Here is a 21,040-nt window from a genome sequence, read left to right as displayed (position 1 = left end):
TCTAACTACTGATAACTATATCATGCAAGCCCTATGTCATACTTCACACAATAATACACAAGTCACATAACATCCAAGACAAAGCTAACAGAAGCTGTAGGTCTGAAAACACAGAACTAAAAGCAAAGACGGAGATGTAAAAAGTTACCAAGGTGACCAGATAAAAGTTCAGCCCAGACAAAGCTTATTCAAGGCACAGTCTTGTTGTGAGCTCAGAGCTGCTTCAAAGTCCAAGTCTGGACAGTCAGCAATTTGAGTGGACCAACCCAAGTAGGAGGATCAAGTTGAGTTGTGTAAAGAGCCCTTCCTCATCTTTGTCATGGCCTAGAAGTTTATATTTGTAATCCCATGAAAAAGTTATTAAAATCCTAGTGAGTTAATTCCAATCTACCACTTCCAGTGCAATCCATGGTGAGAATAAAGACACTAACACACAATTGTAGTTATGAGGAGCTAAGGGGTCCTAAGTCCAACTACAATGATGGCTAACCAAAACAAAGGCCTCAACCCAGGGCCGAACCCATGTTTATTAATTCATGAAGAGGGGACAGGCTTGGGTATGAGTGACTGTGAGAATGATGGGAAGTAGTTGAGTGCCATGAGCTGGGCTAGATAGGAGACCTGAAATCACCTCTGGAATACGCAGAGGGAAGGCTATGCAGAAAGGGTAATCTGCATGACACAGTTGAGTTAGCATGTGATGTTTTGGGGTTTCTGCTTCAGCTCCGATGTGTAATCTTTGATGCCCTGGGAAGTCATAGCCTCTTATCTTGAGGGTCAATCAGCCAACAGCATGGAGCACGGCTTTCCATCCTGCCTCAGTTCACACATGTTTTTGAGGGGAGCCACAGGGGGCTGAGGGGTGAGGAAACACTGCCCTGTCTCTTTGACATATCAGCACCTCAGCTGGACCACTTTGCATTACTTACAGCCAGTTGAAGGGATAAGGAAAAGTCCTAGCCAGTTCTGCACATATCAGTATATGGAAATAGAGCCTGATTCAGCCAAAATGGAGACCACTGCTCCTCCTTCAAGGAGAGTCGCCCAGGTGGTCCTCCGCAGAGCTGAAGCCAGGGCACAGAGAACTGAAGTTTGTCACCTGCCACCCTTGTGATGTGCTTACCAGGTGGTCTAAGGAAGTAACAGCTCAGTGTGTGTGTTTTTGGCACAGCAGTGTTCAGTCCCCTCTTTCTATCATCCAAGTGAGGGAGTTCCCTACGAGCTGGTGTGGTGTGTCCACTAAGCTCACCGCCTAGTGTTCTCTAACACAGCTCTGATATGTCACGTATCCACGTACCCCTGATTTAATCTGCTACACTTTCAGGTGGTAAGTTTTGATTGACATGATTAATTTAGTTAAGGGTTTAAACCTTATTATTATGATGTGCAGTTGGGGGTCTTTCTAATAAGTTTTCTAATAAGTTTGGTCTTTCTAATAAGTTGGTGAAGTCAATCTGCCTAGGCCTCTGCACTCAAAATGGAGAGCATTGTTTCTTAGTAAAATGGAGTCACTCAGGGCAAGGCAAAGCCTGAAAGCTACTGTTCTATGAAACGTGGAACTCACACAGAGCACCATCTGCTCTACACATGAATGTGACCATTTTTTCTGGATATTGTATTGTGGTCTCTCATTTGTCACAAGATCTGTCACTGAATTGAAGCCTTTAGAGCCAATTATTTACCTGTCTTATATTTGTTTTGGTTGATGCTACATTTCAAATGCCATGCTCTACATGCTGTCCTGACTTACTTCTTAGCGAGTGCAGCTGGCTTCATTCCCAATTAGTCTGTCTCAGTGAGTACATCAGATCCTAATTCCTACCCCTCTTGACCCATCCTAACAAGCCATCTAAGTGAACCAGGCCCACACGTGCATCACTGTATGTTGAGTCACACCTACTCTACCAAGCACATTATGTTCTCTGACATTGAGAATTAATTTTACTGAGGGAGTCCATCAACTATATTTATGTTGCTTTCATTTAGAACAGTGCTGGTAAACCTACGGCACACATGCTGCAGTGGGCTGTTTGTATCATTGAAAGCTCTAAAAGGTTCGCCATCACTGGTTTAGAAGGTTCTCCCTTTTAAACATTTTGTCTAGTTATGTGCTCCTTCAATAACACAAACCCTTTTGCAATATTCTCCAACCCTGACCATTTATCTTATGTAGCTATGAAATTTTCCACCTAATAATTCCCAAAGAGGGGTTTTTCTGAAGGTCTTCTGCAGCCTCATTGTTCTGCTCCCAGACCCGTCTGGAGAAACATACCATTTTTCAGTTGCTATTGTGTAGTGGCTTGCTTTATCAAGTATAAGTAGAGGGACTTAGTTTCTCCAGCAAGCTCTATAAAACATGGAGTATGCTGGGTGTAGTGGCACACACCTGTAATCCTAGCACTCAGGAGGCTGAGGCAGGAGGATCGCTGTGAGTTTGAGGCCTGCCTAAACTGCATAGCAAAATCCTGTCTCAAAAAGACAAAAAAAAAAGACAGGAATCTTCCTTTGGTCAACCTGAAAACAAAAGGTCCCCCTGCTGCTATGTATTTGCATGTTTTTCCTCGACATACTGAGCTCCCTACTCACACCACTAGCCAGCCACAAGTGTTTTCTGCACACTTTGAACAATGCTGTAAATTAACTTCTACAATAGTAGATTTGACGTTCTTGAATGGGATGTATTATGACCATGAATTTCCTCATTAGAAACATGGTTTTTCACAACTAACAGAGCCTATACTGATTATAAACTTGCTTGCTCATTACCGTAATTCTGGAATACCTGCATCTTACAGTTTTACAAAGAATAACACCTAATGTTCTTTGGAAATTTACTATATGTGAGACACTAAATATCTAATACTCATTGTCCCATTTAATCTTCACCAAAGAAAATCCCATCAGATATACCCCATAATAATACACATACACTTCTAGCATGGAAATGAAAGCTCAAAAAAGTTGAATAACTCACTCACAAGAGGACAGAAGACAGAGAATTGACTAAAAATCCCAGTAGTGTACTAGTTACTACAGATACACACCAGCCTTTTCCGAAACACATTCTTGTTTTGTTTTTTAAAAATAAAAAACTGGTTCAGGGATGCAGCTCAATGGCATAAGCACCTGCCTGGCAAGCACAAGGTCCTGAGTTAGATTCCTAGTAACAAAAAAAAATTTTTAAAAACCTAAATATTAAATGGTAGACTAGATCATTATAAAGTTTCTTTAGTTAAAGCAGAGATCAGTGTTCTTTAGCTTCTGTATGTGTGGTGGGCCCATAAAGGGGAAGACAGTGTATATTTTGGCATTGTGGGTGTTTCTGTTATTATTTGTTTCAGCTGTTTCTACAACTCTTCCACTGTGAGCACCACTGCTCGCTTGTGTGCTGAGCAGAAGAGCAGGCTATAGGACAGATTCGGCCCACATGGTCAGCCAAATCTTCTCTAGTAGACACTCTCTTTTGTACATCAGGTAGGATTTAAACACTTTTTTCTGAGCAAATGCTTAGAGTAAGGTTTTATTTTTTTTAACTTTTTACTATAGAGAAATAGCATTTATAATTCTTATTATAGTCCATCACATATCTTTAAAGTTTATTATCCCTTTCTGAAAAAATTAATATTTAAAGAGGAGGCATGTTTTAAGCAATCTTTCTACATACTTATTCTGTGTTTTTTTAATAATTTTTTATGGACATCAACTGACCTTTTCATGTGCTCAGAAAGTGAGACTCTTTCCTTCATAAAAATCCACAAAATTTGAGAATATGCCAGAAAGATAATTCTTTCAATTACTGTGTGACTTATAATATCTATATTACAGTAATATGGCTGTGAATATAAATGTTGTTTATCTACTTCTAAACTCAGGCTAAGGGATTCTTCTCTGGGTCAAGCTAAGCACGGGCAGCTATGAATATCCTCCAGTCCCGTTCCTCACTGCAGAGAGGTGTTTCTTCCCTGCACTTTAAATCAAAGACTTTCTCATCCTTTGTCTTTACCTCTTAGTCCAGGACAAAATGCCGCGTTTAATGTAGCCCTGAAGCCTTGGAGGCAGACATATCAATTACAAAAATAAATGGATTGCTCTCAATGAGGAACTTCAGCAGACAAAGAGCTCTCTGCTTACCCCTTATGATTGTAGATTAAGGTAGGCTTTGCTGAACCCAAGCCGGGAGGAAACAATGAAAGTCAAATCTTGAAGCAGAAAAAGGAAAGCTAAAAAAAGACAGCTTTAGGAAATTGAAGCCAGAAGTATGCACTTGATCCAAAAAAATGCAGTTGTAGTCTTAACAGTTTAATGGGAGGATAATTTTACTGGAAAGAACAAACTATCTAGCTTTGCCCTAATAAACACACTTAGAGAAGTCATTACTAAAATTTTTTTGTCCCCCATACGTATTATGTCCAATGGCTTTGTTAAGCACAGTGAACATTGCCACAAATTTCCAGAAAGCAATTACTTGCTTGTGGTAATTTTTCTAGATCACTTATAATTATGCAGTACAAGAAAGTGTTTTGAAAGCAAAAATGACTTAATTTAAGACATTAGACATGTTTAACTATAGATAAAACAGAGCTTAATAGAAATTCACAAACTAAAGAAAATCCTATCATTCCTTTCTCTTTTTTCTTGCCTATGTAGACATGGATTAAATCATCCGGCCCCTCTCAGGGCTGCCCAAAGCTGAGACACTGCTTTCTCTCACTTTTCCAGGCCAGTGTCCTATCAGCACCTCTGCCAGATTCTCTCACTATTCAGGGCATTCCTCCTCTAGACCTGGAAGTGAGTAATGCAGACTCCCTCATTCTACAAGGCCATTCTTAAAACTTTCTGGACATCAACTCACAGCTTCAGTAATAGCAGTAGATGCATTTCAAATTTTAAAAATCTCAATAATATTGATAGATAAAAAGTTGTTTTGATAAAAAGAGTGAAATAATTGACGTTGTCCATATTTTAATTATGTTTTACAGAGGAAGTGGGAAAAAATAATCTGGAAAACCTATGACCCTGGGGCTCCAGATGGAAAGCACACCGGCAGAAGCCTCTCACGAAGAGCTCCACTTTAATGGTCTTTCCAGTGATGTCATCAAGCACAGGCTTCCTCTGAATCAGATAAGACGTTTCTTTTGCTTTTGCTTTTTCCAACAATGAAGCATTTTGGTGTAGAAGTGAGCGTGTAGTGAGGAGCAGCGAACAGCTACAGTGTCTAACTTCAGATTTTCAACCAACATACGTAGTTCTCCTGAGTTAAACTTTGGGTGATTCACAGGGTCTGTCACAGTGCCTTTGCAGTAGAAGCCCTCAGCTCTGAAGTGAAGAGTCAGGGACTCAAACTCCAGGAATATAACTTCTGAGCCTGCTCTCAGAGACCATTTGCCTAATGGAAGAGACTGGCTGTAAGTGGAACCAGACCTTCAAAAGTGTATGCCAGGTCACAATTTTTACCAAGTGGAAATGCCAAACTTAAATCCTGTATGAAAACCATTCTTAAATGTTTTCCTAAAAGTAAATACTTACAAGACAATGGGTCTAGTCATTCAAGATGCATACCATGAAGAAAAAAGACATGAAAATGTTTAGAATAAAAGAAACTAAAGACATATAAGTAAATACAGCGCATAGTCCTTAGTGGTGTCTCAGCACAAAAATGACTAACAATATTTTTCTGCAAAAGCGGGACGTTCTGATACAGACTGAGTTTTAGATTGCTGTGTGTGCAAATATTAACACTACTAGAGGCTATGGCATTGTAGTATAACAAATTTTAAAGATAAATGCTGAAACAGAGATTAGCTATCACAATTTCTATAATCCACATTAAAATACTTCAAAAAATAATTCAATAAGCACATATAGCAAAATATTGACAACAGTGAAATTCAGGAATTATTCAGTTATACATCCTCTTACTTCCTCTTTTGTCTGAGATGGAAAGCAGGTTGGTAAAACCTCCCACTGTGAGTTAAAGTATTTTAATGAATTTTCCAATTAATTAACAGGATCTGGTTGCCCTTGATCATATAAAAAGTTTCATTTTGCTTTTTTATCAACTATGACACATTTTGGTGTGGAGGTGGGAGCACAGTGAGGGGAAGATAAGACCTCTAATTTAAAATGTACCATGGTGGTGATTTTGGTCTACAGATTAGTCCATGTTATTTCCAAGTTTTGTACTCTTCGCACAGACCATAATAATTTCATAAAACTCCATTAGCTCAAGCACTGTATAGGCACAGGATTAGGTCACAATATGTCCAGTTAGGTGTGTCCTTTTGAAATATTTAGTGAAAACTGAATCTAATATGTCTATGTGTGAATCAGGACTGGGAATAGACATTTCTGCAAATCCTATCAATTTTTCCAAGTGCTCCAAATTATCACTAGCCTTGCCCTAATAAACGTTCTTAGAGAAATCATTACTACGATTCCATATCACCATTATTCGTCATAGTCCAATAGCTCTGTTAAGCAAAGTGAATATTGCCACAATAATGTAAGATGATTTGTAAATTGTTGTAAGGTACTCAGAAAAGTTTACTTCATATCAGTAAAAATTCTACTGTATAGTCAGTTTTGACTATAACAAGCACATTGTAAATGAACTTTAGTAGTTACTAGCAAAAGGAAAGCAGGAGAAATTACAACCCATATCTACTCAGTGTTGTCTCAAATACCCCGCTAACTTTTTGGTGATGGCACTTTAGTAGCTGAGTGTTTCATAGATAAAAGCGTAACACAGACCTTCCAAATTATTTAATTTTAATTTTCTCCTCATGAAAACTTTGTAAGATACGTGCCTCCTCTACTTTGCACGTAGAAAACTGAGGCTCATAGAGGGAAGATGATTTGCCAAATATTTCAGGGCTACAGAGTAAAAAAGCAGGAATCAAATCCCAAATTCTGCTTTCAGAATTCTGCTTTCAGAATTCACACATGCAGAACGGCAAACTGACTAGCTAGAAGAGGAATCACAACTTCAAAATTCTGTTACCGATTAACAATTGTACATAGTAGAACTATTTAAGTTTGAAAATCTTCAAAAACAGAAGAAAAACTCTAAGAACTGTTTTTCAAGATTAAACTTTCTGTACTTTCTGTTTTGTTTAAAAATAAATATTTGAAAAAAATAGTTGAAGACAATTGGTCTAGTGCAAGATATTAGCACCATGTAGAAAACTAGATGAAAATATTTAGACTAAAAGAAACTGGAAACAAAACAGTAACTATAATTCATGGTCCTCAGTGAAGTCTTAGAAGGAAATGACAAACTATTTCTGCCAAATTGGGAATTTTTAACAAGAATTCAGTCAGATTATTACATGTGTAAATTATTAATTAATATCACTAGACATTGCTGGTGTTTTAAAATATTTTAGAGATAGGTTCTGAAATATTTAGAGATTAGTTATGATAATTTTTTAAAATTTACATTATTCTCAAAACTCTGTTAAGCATAGTGAAATATTAATTGAGAAATCTAGGAAATAGGTGATAGTTGTGTATTCTACTATTCTTATTTTTATGTGACATTTCTTAAAATATAAAGAAAAATGTTTTAAATGTACCCTATTAGGAACAAACGTGTAGTAATAAATAAAAAGAGAAATAAAAGAAGGGAAGATTGGTGCACGTGAATACGTTCCTTTAATGAAGATGGAGTCAAAGGAAAATTCAGTGTTCACCTCTCACAATTCTACTTCACCAGTATTTGACCTCATGTTCTTTGTTTAATCCTCTTCCCTTTGCTAAATTGTACTGACTGACAGAGAAAAATTGATGTCTCGTCACGTTAACCGTCTGAGGCAATCACTTTGCTTACCTTGAGAGGGTAGAAGAAAGGACGGTTCCTGTTTGGAGGAATTAGCCCATGAACGTCCTCACATCCACTGTCAATCACTATCACACTTTCATCAATCAAGTAAATCAGTCATTGAAAATCTCTAATATTTACCGTGTTCCTCAGGAAGAATTTGGTGCACAAAGAACTACTGTCAAACGCACAAAATTACAACCACTCTTTTTATTCTTTGGTTTTGAATGTAAATTCCTTGACAGCAGTGACCTTATCTTTAATCAATGAAGTTCCTAACTCCTAAAAGCTCGTCAAGCATTATAAAACCTGAGAATTCTCTTGTACTTTCTGTTCTGCTTCCAGTTACCATCCTACCGGAATCATACAAAGTCAAGCAATTGGATAGACCCTCCTTGGAGGAAATACTAGCACAAAACCAGGTATGTAGATATTTTAAATATATTCTAATAAATTTCCTAGTTCCAAAAGCTCAGAAAGAACATTATAAAATCTGAAGATTCTCTTGTGCTTTATCTTCCTTTGCTTCCACCTACAATCTTAACAGGTTTATGTGAAGGCAAGAAATTGGACTGAATTTCTTAAGAATTATTCACACTGTATCAAGTTTATGAGTACTTGAGATATAGTCAACATAAACTTAAAACCTGCTTAAAAGAAGCTTTTAAGTCACACACTCAGTAGCAGCAGTAGTGGTTCTATTACAATTATTTTCTTCTTGGGGACTTCTAAACTATATGATAGCAGACCCAACTTACATGCTATTAGAAGAAATATAATCAATAGAAATATTTTTGTCTTGGAAAAAAGAAAATGTGACAGTACCTTAGGGACTTGATACAGTGATAAGTAATTATTACCCTTCCTCCAATCTGGCTTGCTTTTTCTCTAAGTACACTTGGGCTGTAGTAATAACTACACTGAAGTTATACTCATAGATCAAGAACTGTCCTTGGTATAATTTATAATATATATGTTAATTTTCACAAATCTCACCCATGCAATTCCCAATATAATTTCTTCTTAAACTTAGTAATAAATGAATTTTCTCCCCCATCACCCTTAATCCCTTGGGCCACTGGAAGATAGGACAAATACATATATATATATTTCCCAGACAACACTCAAGACAGTCTCATAACTCCCTGAGAGTCACACATGTAGTGGCAGAGCTGGGATTTACACCAAGTCTAACCACCTCCAATGCTGGTTTGGTGAACTGCAGGGCTCTGTGATGAGCCAGTCTGATCCAATCTGACAGCACAACTCACTGATATGCACACTAATTTACTTACTCAAATGTGTAATTTGTCTATAATGATTGAACCTGTATTTTGTTCACAAAACCTGACAAGCTGATATATTATGTACTTGACCAAAATGAGAAATATAAAAGGCCACATTCTTCCAGTATTATTCCCTTTATAAACCAAAATGTAATTATTTTTGCAAGATGATCATTTACAAAAAATTTAAAACAACACTGTTCTAGGCATGGTGATATAAAAATTGATGTAATAAATTTCTAGCCTTTGGGGATTTAGAAAAAGTACATCAAATAGCAAAATCATAAAGGGAAGAAGGTGAAGAAGAGTGCAGTTTATGTGGTGCATTGGTCTGAATAACAGCTACACTGCACAGAGACAAGAAACAGCTTAAAAGAACTTAACCCAGAACATTTACAAAACTAGTTCCATATCAGATGGTTTACATGATGCTTCTCCAAACAGCAAGGCTTCTTGAATTAGAATACTCATCAGAAGAAAACTATTTCTTTCTCTTAGTGCTAAACTTGCTGAGGTCCTGCCTTTCCCTAGCAGTCTTTATTATCAATAAGAAATGCTCATGATGGAAACTAGCAGTATAATAGTATGTAATGTAGCCACCATTGTTAATTCCTATCATTTTGTTTTGAGAGCATGTATCATTTTTGTTGTTTCTGTATTGTTTTTGTTTTTGTCTTCATTGTTGCTATTTTGTTAGGTTTTTTTCCTCTTTAAAATAGAAAAGGATGTAATTCTAACCCTCAACCATAGCATCCTCTCTACAAACTTGAAGTAATTTTACCTCACAAAAATGGAGCAAAAATATACACATTAGACGTTTCCCAAAATGCATCTGTGCCCACAATATCATAACTAATAAAAAACCACTTTTCTTCTTTTTCCAGGAGGGAGCAGGAAAGATGAAGACTCTGCCACTGCTGATATGTGTCTGTGCTCTGAGCACTTGCTTCCAGGTAAGTGCCCACCTTCACCTTTGGGTGTAGTTAACCCATTGTACTAGGCCACCTGCCTCACTGAGGTCACCCGAGGGTTGGAGAGAGCAAGGAAGTGGCCAAGGAGGGGAACATCTAAAGGAAGGGAGAAAAGTTACAGATGAGTTGGAGTAAAAACTTCTGGTGTATTATTGTGCCCTGAGGTAATTGTAGATAACAATTATGTTCCATAAATTTCTTTTTTTTGTTTTGTTTTTTGTTTTTGTTTTTTTTTTTCTTCCAGTACCAGGAATCGAACTCATGACCTTGTGCTTGCCAGGAAGCCACTGTGCCACTGAGCTAAATCCCCAGCCCCTGTTCCATAAATTTCAAAAACCTAGAAAAAGAGAATTCTGGATATTTCTGCCATAAAGAACGTATATATATTCAAGTACATAGAAAGAAACTTTGAATAGTGTAACAAATAATCCTTATATCCAAGAAGTTTAAGTATTTGCTCTGGGAAACAGAAGAAAACAGATAATTAACAGGTAGTAAAAGTACAAGGAAGTAACACATTTCACTTAACCAATTTCTACAGAACATCAACTTCATGAGTGTGATGAGATCTGCTGCAGATGCAGAAAGTATTCGTCAGGGCCTTTAAGTTTTGGTGCAGAATACGAAGATTCCATTCTAAATGTGTTAGAAGCATCAGGATGTCACAGTGCCCCTAGTGGAGTTACATAACTCAAATCATTATTTTATTGTAGAACGACTAAATGTGGGTTACTTTGAGGAGGTCCTTACTGGTACTTCCCACAAAACCAATGCCTAAAAAATCCCTTTTGTTTCCATGCTTAAGATAAATAAAACTCTTCAAAATGCCCAAATCTCAAAGGTTTACAAAAGAAAAAATGCATTCTTACCTGGCAGGGGAGATATCATGATCACAAAAGAAAAAATGTTTCAGAAGAACTTGAATAAAAGTAAGTAGCACAGAAATAAATTGACTGACCCTCTGTCTTGGTTACTTTTCTCCCATTGCTGAGAAAGAATACCTAACACCAGAATTAAGGAAGGAAAGGTTTATTTAGCTCACAGTTTGTGGAGGTTTCAGTCCATATTCGGCTGGCTCCAAGGCAGAGTGGCACATGACAGAGGGCAAATGTTCATGGCGGAGGAACACAGCAAAAGCAAAAAGAGCAAAAGGGAGGAGCAGTGGCAAGCAGCCTCTTTGCCTCCCTTACATTGTATGCAAACTATCCACCCCAGGGCAGGTGTAGTACTCACATCCATAATTCCAACGTTGGGCCATAAATCAATCACAAACTCTAGAAGCTTATCCTGTGATTGCATGAGGCTTTAAGGGGACATCCAGACACAAACCATAATATTTTGCCCCTGGCCCCCCAAAGACTCGTGTACAACCCTTTGTGCAAAAGGCATTTTAGTCCATCTCTAAGAGTTGCCAAAGTCCTAACAGTTTCAGCATTGCTGAAAAGTCCAAGTCCCAAGTCTCCTCCAAGATGTAAGGCAAGCTCTTAGCTGTGAGCTCCTGTACAAATGAAAACAAAGTTAAACACTTCCAACATTCAATGGTACAAGATAAACATTACCATTCCAAAAGGTACAAAGAGGGGGATACAAAGCATTGGGATCAAAGCAAGTCCAAAATCCAGTAGGGCTAACATTAAGTCCTGTAATTCCTCATCCAGCATCTGAAGCAATCTGTGGCACACTGTGAGCTCCAAAGAGCTTGCATGATTCCATCCCTATGGCACTTCCAGTGGTTACAGCTCCCATGGCTTCTCTCTTGGGCCCACTTTGTTCCCTCCTTGCAGCTTTCCTCAGACAATCCACATTCCTGGCTTTTGCAAACTTCTGAGGTCTCCACTGAACCTTTCTCTTCACACTCACAGCTTCATACACTGCCCTTTCAGGGGCACATGCTTGGCCTCCCAGGCCTTCTGAAATCAAAGTGGAAGACTTTTTAACCTCAAAACTCTTGCATTCTGTATGCACTTAAAACTAGTGCCACGTGGATGGTCCACTGCCACCTGGAGCAGTAGCCAAGCTTTCCCCTCTCTTGGTCATAGGGGTCGAGTGTCTGTATTGCTGGGCACTCTGAATCCAATTCTGAGGAGCAAATTCTCTATGCTGCTGCCATTCTGGAACCTGGTGTGGCCACCACCACCATTCTGGAACATGGTGTTCTGTGGCTTTGTTCTCAAAGCAAAGTCTTTCACCTTTTCAGTTTTGAGGCTGGAAAGGGTGGAGACTTGCTGCTTTGTGTGATGCCCTCAGGCCATCTTTTCTATTTTCTTGTTCCTTCTCAGCAGTGAAGATCTCCTCAGCCTTATCTTTGCAGTCCACAGCTTTACTGGAGCTTCCTTTCTGGCCAAACTCACATTTTACATCATTCTGCTGGGGTCTTTGCTTTTGATTCTCAATATAAATCTGGCTAAAAGGCCACTGCCTCAACATTTGACTGCCTCGAAATTTCTTTTACCAGATTAATTACTCCACCACCCTTAATCTCAATCTCAGGCAAAGTCTCTGGACACAAATACAGGGATGTACCAAAGAATGACTAGATACTATAAGTGGAGATGAGCAGCCCTGAAGTTTCAGCACCCTTGAATTTTTGCAGTGATTTCAAGAACTGAATAATTTGGCTCTGTCCTACAGATGTTCCCAGGAAAGATGGAAGAGGTATATTCTGGAGTCAGATGAAGTGCTAAATATAACACTCTTTAATAATTGGTTTGCTCCTCATTATAAAAGGGTTACAGGTTCTCAAATGGATATAAAAATAAGCTAATAACCTCAAATGCAAAATGTAAGGTGCCTTCTAATTTCAAGCAAATGTAATCTCTCTTCCCTTCTTATTCTTTCTCTATTTTTCATGACTAATCTTTACCTCCTCTCCCTTCCATAAAGAAACCTGTGGCTGGGGATTTAGCTCAGCGGCAAAAGCGCCTGCCTGGTAAGCGCAAGGTTGTGAGTTCGGTTCCCGGTACCGGAGAAAAACCAAAAAAAAAAAAAAAATCCATAAAGAAACTTGGCACTTCTTCAGTTACTAAGAATCTCCTGACTCTTCCTGTTTCCCCTCCCTGGTTCCAGGAGTCCTGTGTCTCTCCTTTCTTCCCTCCCCTGAGAATACCCATACTCCTCTTCTCCCTTGAGTCTTTTCTCTTTCCGCTCCTCTCAAAAGTGCGGTTTGAACATGGAGAGAGATTTTGCTGAACACTATTTAATCTCTCTGGAACTCCGTTTCTTCATCCATATTAGGATGATGCAGATAATGTCATAGCTAAGGAATTAAATACTTTTTATTTGTAAATCACTTAGACTAGGACCTGACATGAGTACTTTTTCAATAAGGACAAATAACAGGTTTAATTGCAGTGGGGCACTTTGTGATAAATAAGTGAGTTTGGGGCTGCAGTTTGGACAGTCATCTCTAAAAGGTCTTCAGTGCTTTGGATGAATGCATTTTCAACTCGAAACACAATTTCACTTAACAAGCTCTGTCATGGACATACAGTGATTAATCAGTATATTTTAAGTAAATCAGACAAATTGATTGTTTGATGCATGTTCTATGCTAAACTGACATAGTAGTTAATAGTATTTTAATTCATTTGTTTTCATATAAAAAACCATAGGCATTGTTTTGACCATCTACATAAAATAGTTAAATTAAATCTTAAGTAAAATAGTATTAAATGTTTGAGATTTTATTCAATAGGTATTGTTCACTTATGTATTTGGTATTATCAATTCCACTCCTTTACTCACTCAGTGAACAATCTATGGGTGTCTGCCATGTGTCACACGTAGTTCTCAGGACAGGGCATTCAGGGGGAAACAAATCCCTGCCCTCGTGAAGCTGAATATCTGTCTCAGCGACTTGAACAGTATGAATGTCTCAAAGCTCCAAAGAATTTATGGAGTTAGACTGTGGATCTTTAATTTAGTCTGAATCATTTCCTAAATGAGTAAATTAAAATTCAGTTGAATTAAATGACTTGAACAAAATCACTCAGTCATTTTATGTTGGACAAAGGACAGATCTGAACTGCGGTTGCTGATTATTGTAGTGCACTTCAATCGTGCTCCTCCAAGATATAGCCACCCTTCACAGTATCCTAGAGACCACCTGGAAAAGGGGAGAGTTAGGTGCAGAAGTGAGAGTTGGTGGAATTAGAACTGCAATCCAGTTTCCAATCCCAAAGCTCCACAAATGCTTCTCACTGATGTTCATTAATGATGCCATACTTGATAAATTGTTATGGCTTGTGTCTAGATGTCCCCCAAAGCCTCAGGCAGTCATAGGTGGGTTTTTTTTTTTTCAGAGGTGGATGGATCTAGAGTGTGTGATGCTAGAATTAAAGGTGTGTGATTACTAAATCAGTCCACTGATTGACTTGGCACCCACCCTCAGCCTGGTAGCCTGGGTGAGATATAAAAGGGGCAGAAAGAAGCTGCTAAGGTCACATGGACTTGCTGTTTTGCTATTTTGTTGGTTTATGCCTTCACCCCACCATGATCTGTTTCTCCTCTTAATCGCTTGTCTGCCATGTCACCCTGCCTTGGAGCCAGCCAATTATAGACTGAAACCCCTACACTCTGTGAGTTAAATAAACCTTTCCTCCTTTAACTCTGGGTGTTGGATATTTTATCTCAGCAATGAGAAAAGTAACTGAGGCATAAGTCAATAGACTTTTTAGTTTTTTATTTCTCTTTCTTTTCCATAGTTCAGCGAAGGTGAAAGAGATAGTCACTACCTATATTACAAAAAGAAACTTCACCATCGACCTAAACCTGTCAAGTCACATCATTCTGGATTACCAATTCAGCAGAATCCATGGCAAAAACGACCTCTACGCCCACCCTTTAGGCCTAAGCCTCCACACATTACGCCTAAACCTCCGCATCCACCTCCTCTATTTCCAGATCACCTCCAGACAACTAATACTCCAGTTAAAAGTACCACTGTGGTCAACAATAATACTCCAGAGACTACTACACAAAGTCTGGTTTTGGTCACCACATCTGCTGCCAACAGCCCTATTGCTCAGAATTCTCCCACCACAGCCTCTTCTGAAACTACATCAACACCACTTCCTTCTTCAGTCCCACCAGAGACCACCACTGCCCAAACTCCATCTCCCCCAACTACAGTAGCATCCCAACCTTCTCCAGCCACACCAGAGACCACAACCTCACAAACTACACCTCCCCCAACTACAGTAGCATCACAACCTTCTCCAGCCACACCAGAGACCACACCTTCACAAAGTACATCTCCCCCAACTGCAGCAACACCACAACCTTCTTCAGCCCCACCAGAAGCTACAGCTGTCCCAACCCCTGAAACCACAACTGATCCCATAGCTACAACACCTACGCCAACCACTAACCCAACTACACCTTCCCTACAGGATATATTTGAGCAATTTGCCAGACAGGCTCTAATTCGCCTTATTCAGCTTCTTAACAGTCAGTAGTATATCATACATTATGGAGGATTCTGCCATCCATGTAATGTATGAGGGCAGAGCTACCATCTTTACTTTGACCACAAATATCAAACTGAAATATTACTCAGGTTGAAAGTACTCTCATTAGTCTTTGAATCAAACTGTTCACCTCACATGATCAATTAACACAACCAATCACCTCTATGCCACAACAAGTATGTGTCTGTGATCAAGATCTCTGTTTGGAACACACAAAGTAGTTCATTGAAGGGACAAAAAGTCATTAGATAAAGAAACACTGCATGGCTCATCAACCATTTACCCTAAATGTTGGAGAATACAAGGTCATGACCCTATATTTAAGCACAAACCCACTGGAGTCAGCTAATCCTATGAACTTGGGGAGAAAAAACTGGATTTCTTCATGTGAGCAAAAACAGCAGACCATATATCAAAATTAGGTAGATTGATGCATCCATCTTCCTATCTCTTTATATTCATCTATTTATAGACAGAATCATTATATTGCTGATCAATAACAAAAACCTTTACATAACTATCTTAAATTCAAATGAAATTCCATTCCACAAAATGTGAGCCAAGAAAAGGAAAAAATAAAAATAAGTAAAAATGAAATCTCTGGCAGCTACTCGCAAACCAAGACTCTGACAGTACATTACTCAGAGCATGTAATTGTTTAAAATTTATGGTTGGTGTCTACTGTATTACATCTAAGTTAATTTTTATATACTGTACTAGATTCTAGCCTCTGTGAACAACAGAAAGACTTTTCCTATGTATGCATTTTATTACTAGATCAATTAATTTACATGAATTAAGTCACTGTAAAGTATATACCATAGTGGAATATTTTCAAAAAATGTTTGTCATATATTTGATTAGTCATATATTGCAAAGCAAACCATACTAATTTAACCATTCAAATATCAAGTTGGTAAAACTGTCTATGAAAATAAACCCTGGCTTTAATTGGTAGAAGGATAAATATTATCTAGTTGGTATATAGAGATGTTAACTTGAAAAGTGAAGTTATTTTATTCTTGTCACTACTATTAAAAAATCTGGTGATTATATTTTGATTTTTTCACTAATAAAGACTTCAAATGGCAACTTATTTTATTGTGTTCCTTGCCTTCCTGAAGCTGTAGTGGAAAGGAGGCCTAAAGGCTGATATTCTTGTCATCTGCCACTGTCAGCCAAATAGGGAGCCAAAGACTCTGAACAATAGATTTCTCCATTTAAACAAAGTGGTTGATTACTTAGCTACACTTTATTTTACTTATTAATGTATATTTCAAGTGCAAGGTCTGTTTCTCCTATGCTTCTTAGTCTGACAGCTAAAAGCTCCACCTGTAACTCATGTTTAACTGTATACTTCCCAGGCTGATTTTGGATTAGCCCTGTATATTTGGGAATTATTTTTTAAAAATAATATCACGTAGTATAGTATTCCTTTTCCCTGGGAACATTCTTCTGTTTTTAAATGGCTAAGATATGTCTTATTGAAGCTGAAACCTTCACAATGATCACTCTACACTTTATATGAATTGTATCTCTAAGTCAGCAGATGGAATGCAATGAAAGAAATGAGATCAAATGAATAAAACACAGTGCAGCACAGTGAAAGAAGGAGGACTGGTGAAACGGAACAGAATAGATCAGGAGGTGTGAAGTTACTCCCAGCAATAACTAAGTACGTTGCAACAAGCACAACATTCCATTGACTGAGCAATATGAAAGATAGAGAGGGAAAGTGCTGAACAATGGGTTATTTGGTTTACTGCTCATTATTATCGATTTTTTGTGATTCCTTCTCTTATATTGCAAAGACAGAATTAACATGGTGAAAGTTCCTTTTTACTAATTATCTGAATTACTTTTCTCACTGCTGAGACAAAATGTCCAGCACCCAAAGTTAAGGGGAAAGGTTCATTTCAGCTCACAGCTGTGGAGGTTTCAGTCTGTAGTTGGTTGGCTCCAAGGCAAGGTGGCATGGCAGAGGGGCATCAAAGAGGAGAAACAGTCTCTGCAAAGCAGGGCAGGCAGAAAGTAGCCAACCATGAAGTAGAAACCAGCAAGGAACAAACTACAGGTAACTAGCAGCAAACTTCTCTCTGTCCCATATATTATATCCAGGTGACCAACCCTTAGGTTAGATAGCACTCACACCCTTAATCCTAACATTGGACCATGAATCAGTCACATACTGTAGATCCAGCCACCACCCAAAAATCCCCACTTATGACTACATGAGACTTTGTGGAGGGGGGACACCTGGACACAAGCCAAAACACTAATATAATTTGTGATTAATGAGAAAGGAACCTAAAGCAGAATTCTATCCCTTGTTGACAAAATTGTCTAGAAACTTTACTGGGTTTTTTTGTAAGGAAGGATATACACACCAACATTTTGAAAGTTGGTGACAATAGTAACATTTTTTTATTTTTAAATTTTTTTATTTTAAAGATAAAAGAATGGAAACATACTAACAAACACACATACATTTACAGAATTACACAAAAACAATACAAGCAATACTGAATTTCAGACAAGGTTATAGGAAATTAACAATGGTTGTTGTATTACATATTGATATCTCCAAATTGGATACTCAGATAAACAAATATAGATATGTAGGATTGATCAAACACTTAAACATTAACTGTTGCTTTCAATAGAGCAATAGAAGTTAATAGTACAACTATGTTAGCTATCCTGTGTATACATATATGCGTACCTTTCCCCTTCTTTCTTTTCTCTTTTCCCTCACCCCAGTTGTTCTTTCCTTTTGCGCAGTTTCCCTTCATTTCACAAAGTCCATTTTTAAAATTTATTTTAAAAATAAAAGAAGCAAAACAGATTAACCAATATGGCTTTACAAAGTAGCATAAGAACAATACAAACAATACAGGGTTACAGACAAAACTGTACAAAATTAACAATGATTGTTGTGTTACATATTGATATCTTCAAAATGGTTTCTCAGGAAAACAGAGACATGAAAGATTGATCAATCAGGGAATCATTAACTGTTCTTTTCAGTAAAGCAATAGAAGACAGCAATACAACTGTATTAGCTATCCTATTACATACAAACATAATTGCCCCTTCTTTCCCTTCTCTTTTCCCACACCCCAGTTGCCCTTTACTTTTGAGCATTTTCCTTTCATTTCACAATGTCTATCATACCTCCTAGTTTTTATTCACTCTATCAGGTTCTCACACTAGTGAGACAATATGATGCTTACACATGCAGGTCTGCTTTATTTCACTTATGAGTATGGTCTCTAGTTGTGACCATTTACCTATAAAAGCCTCGAGTTTATCTTTCTTTACAGCTGAGTAATATTCCATTATATGAAAGTACCACAATTTTTTTATCCAATCCTCAGTGGATGGACACTTGGCTGCCTCCATAATTTAGCAATTACAAATTGCACTGCAATAAACATGGTTGCACATATATTGCTGTGATATGATGTTTTCATATCTTTTGGGAAAATACCCAGAAGGGGAATAGCTAGGTTGAATGGGACCTCTAGACGTAGATTGCTGAGGCATCTCCAAAATGATTTCCACAGTGGTTTCACCAGTCTGCATTCCCACCAGCAGAGGAGAAGAGTTCCTATTTCTCCACAGCCCGACCAGCATTTGTTATTGGTTGATTTCTTAAAGATAGCCATTCTCACTAGGGTGAGATGAAATCTCAATGTTGTTTTAATTTGCATTTCTCAAATGACTAATGATGTTGAACATTTTCTCATGTATTTATTTGCCATTTACATTTCTTTATCTGAGAAGTGTGTATGCACCTCAGCTGCCCATTTTTGGATTGGGTCTTTGAATTTGGGAGGGCTGATATTTTTTAATTCTTTATATGTTCTAGATAGACCTTTGTCCAAGGGACAGTCAGCTAAAATTCTTTCCAAATTTGTGGGTTTTCTTTTTACTCTGCTGGTGATTTCTTTAGATGTGCACAAACTGTCCAGTAGGATGAGATCCCAGTTGTTGATTCTTTGAAGTACTTCCCATGCAGTTTGGTTTTTGTTCATGAACTCTCTGCCTACCCCTACGTCTTCAAGGTTTTTGCCTACTTTCTCTTCCAGTAGATTTAGTATTTCTGTTGTAATATTGAGATCCATGATCCATTTTGAGTTGAATTTGGTGCATGTTCATAGACTTGGGTCTATTTTCAGTCTTTGGCACGTGGCAAGCGAATTTTTCCAGCACCATTCATTAAAGAGGCTATCGTTCTTCCAGTGAATTTGTTTGGCCCCTTTATCAAAGATTAGGTGGCTGAGTGTGTTTTTGGTTGTGTCTGTATCTTCCAGTCTGTTCCATTGATCTTCAGGTCTGTTTTTCAGCCAGTACCATGTTGATTTTCTTACAGTGGCTTTGTAGTATAATTTCAGGTCACAGATTGTGATTCAACCTGACTTGTCCCTGTTGCCCAGCATTGCTTTTGCTATTCTGGGTCTCTTCTGGTTCCAGATAAATTTAAGGCATGTTTTCTCGAGATCTGTGAGGTATACTAATGGTAGTTTAATGGGAATTGCATTGAATCTGTACAGCAATTTTGGAAGTATAGCCATTTTCACAATGTTGGTTCTTCCTATCTATGAGCAAGGAATGTTTTTCCATTTATTGAAATCCTCTTCAATCTCTTTCTTCAGAGTACTATAGTTTTCTTCAGAGTACTATAGTACTATAGAAAACTATAGTTTTCATTGAATAGATCTTTCACTTCTTTTGTTAGATTCATTCCTAAATATTTCAATTTCTTGAATGTTATTATGAAAGGTATGGTTTCCTTAACTTCTCTCTCAGTCTTTTTGTTGTTCGTTTGCAGGAATGCTATTGATTTTTGAGTGCTGGCTTTGTATCCAGCTCTACTGCTGAATTTGTTGATTAATTCAAGGAGTCTTCTGGAGGAGTTTTTGGGGTCTTCCATGTAAAGTATCATATCATCTGCAAATAGTGATAGTTTTACTCCTTCCTTTCCTATCCTTATACATTTTATTTCTCTCTTGCCTAATTGCTCTGGCTAATGGTTCCAGAACTATGTTGAACAGAAGTGGTGACAGCAGATATCCTTGTCTTGCTCCTGATTTTAAAGTAAACCCTTTCAGTTTTTGTCCATTTAATATGATGCTGGTTGTTGGTTTGTCATAGATGGCTTTGATCCGGTTGAGTAAAGACCATCTATTCCTATTTTCTGTAGAGTTTTTATCATAAATGCATGTTGGAATTTGTCAAAAACTTTTCCTGCATCTATTGAGATGATCATATAGTTTTTATCTTTGGCTCTATTGATATGGTGTATAACATTTATTGATTTGCAAATATTGAATCATCCCTGCATTCCTGGAATGAATCTGACTTGTTCGTGGTATGTGATATTCTTGATGATTTGCTGCATTCTATTTGGTAGCATTTTATTGAGTATCTTTGCATCTATATTCATGAGGGAGATTGGTCTGTAATTCTCTTTCTTGGTTGGGTCTTTCTCTG

General features: G+C 37.8%; 1 protein-coding gene across 1 annotated transcript; it reads left to right on the top strand.

The window, feature by feature from the left end:
• Positions 1 to 8,164: 8,164 nt before the first annotated feature.
• Positions 8,165 to 16,636, top strand: Muc7 (mucin 7, secreted). Its single transcript, XM_005392787.2, has 3 exons — positions 8,165 to 8,241; positions 9,990 to 10,058; positions 14,780 to 16,636. The coding sequence occupies exons 2-3, from the start codon at positions 10,005 to 10,007 to the stop codon at positions 15,530 to 15,532; spliced, it is 807 nt and encodes a 268-aa protein (XP_005392844.1). The 5' UTR covers positions 8,165 to 8,241; positions 9,990 to 10,004; the 3' UTR covers positions 15,533 to 16,636.
• The last annotated feature ends 4,404 nt before the right edge of the window (positions 16,637 to 21,040 follow it).

The sequence above is a fragment of the Chinchilla lanigera genome, unplaced genomic scaffold, assembly GCF_000276665.1.
Source record: "Chinchilla lanigera isolate Chin_1 unplaced genomic scaffold, ChiLan1.0 scaffold00046, whole genome shotgun sequence".
Classification (NCBI taxonomy): domain Eukaryota; kingdom Metazoa; phylum Chordata; class Mammalia; order Rodentia; family Chinchillidae; genus Chinchilla; species Chinchilla lanigera.
Note: the sequence above shows the minus strand (reverse complement) of the source record. Positions and strands in the feature narration are given on the sequence as shown.

What these genes read in the sequence shown, in the direction of transcription:
- Muc7 (XM_005392787.2), top strand. Translation starts at nt 10,005, where the DNA reads ATGAAGACTCTGCCACTGCTGATATGTGTCTGTGCTCTGAGCACTTGC. An exon ending in CTCTGAGCACTTGCTTCCAG is followed by an intron (nt 10,059 to 14,779) that starts GTAAGTGCCCAC and finishes TCTTTTCCATAG; the next exon opens with TTCAGCGAAGGTGAAAGAGA.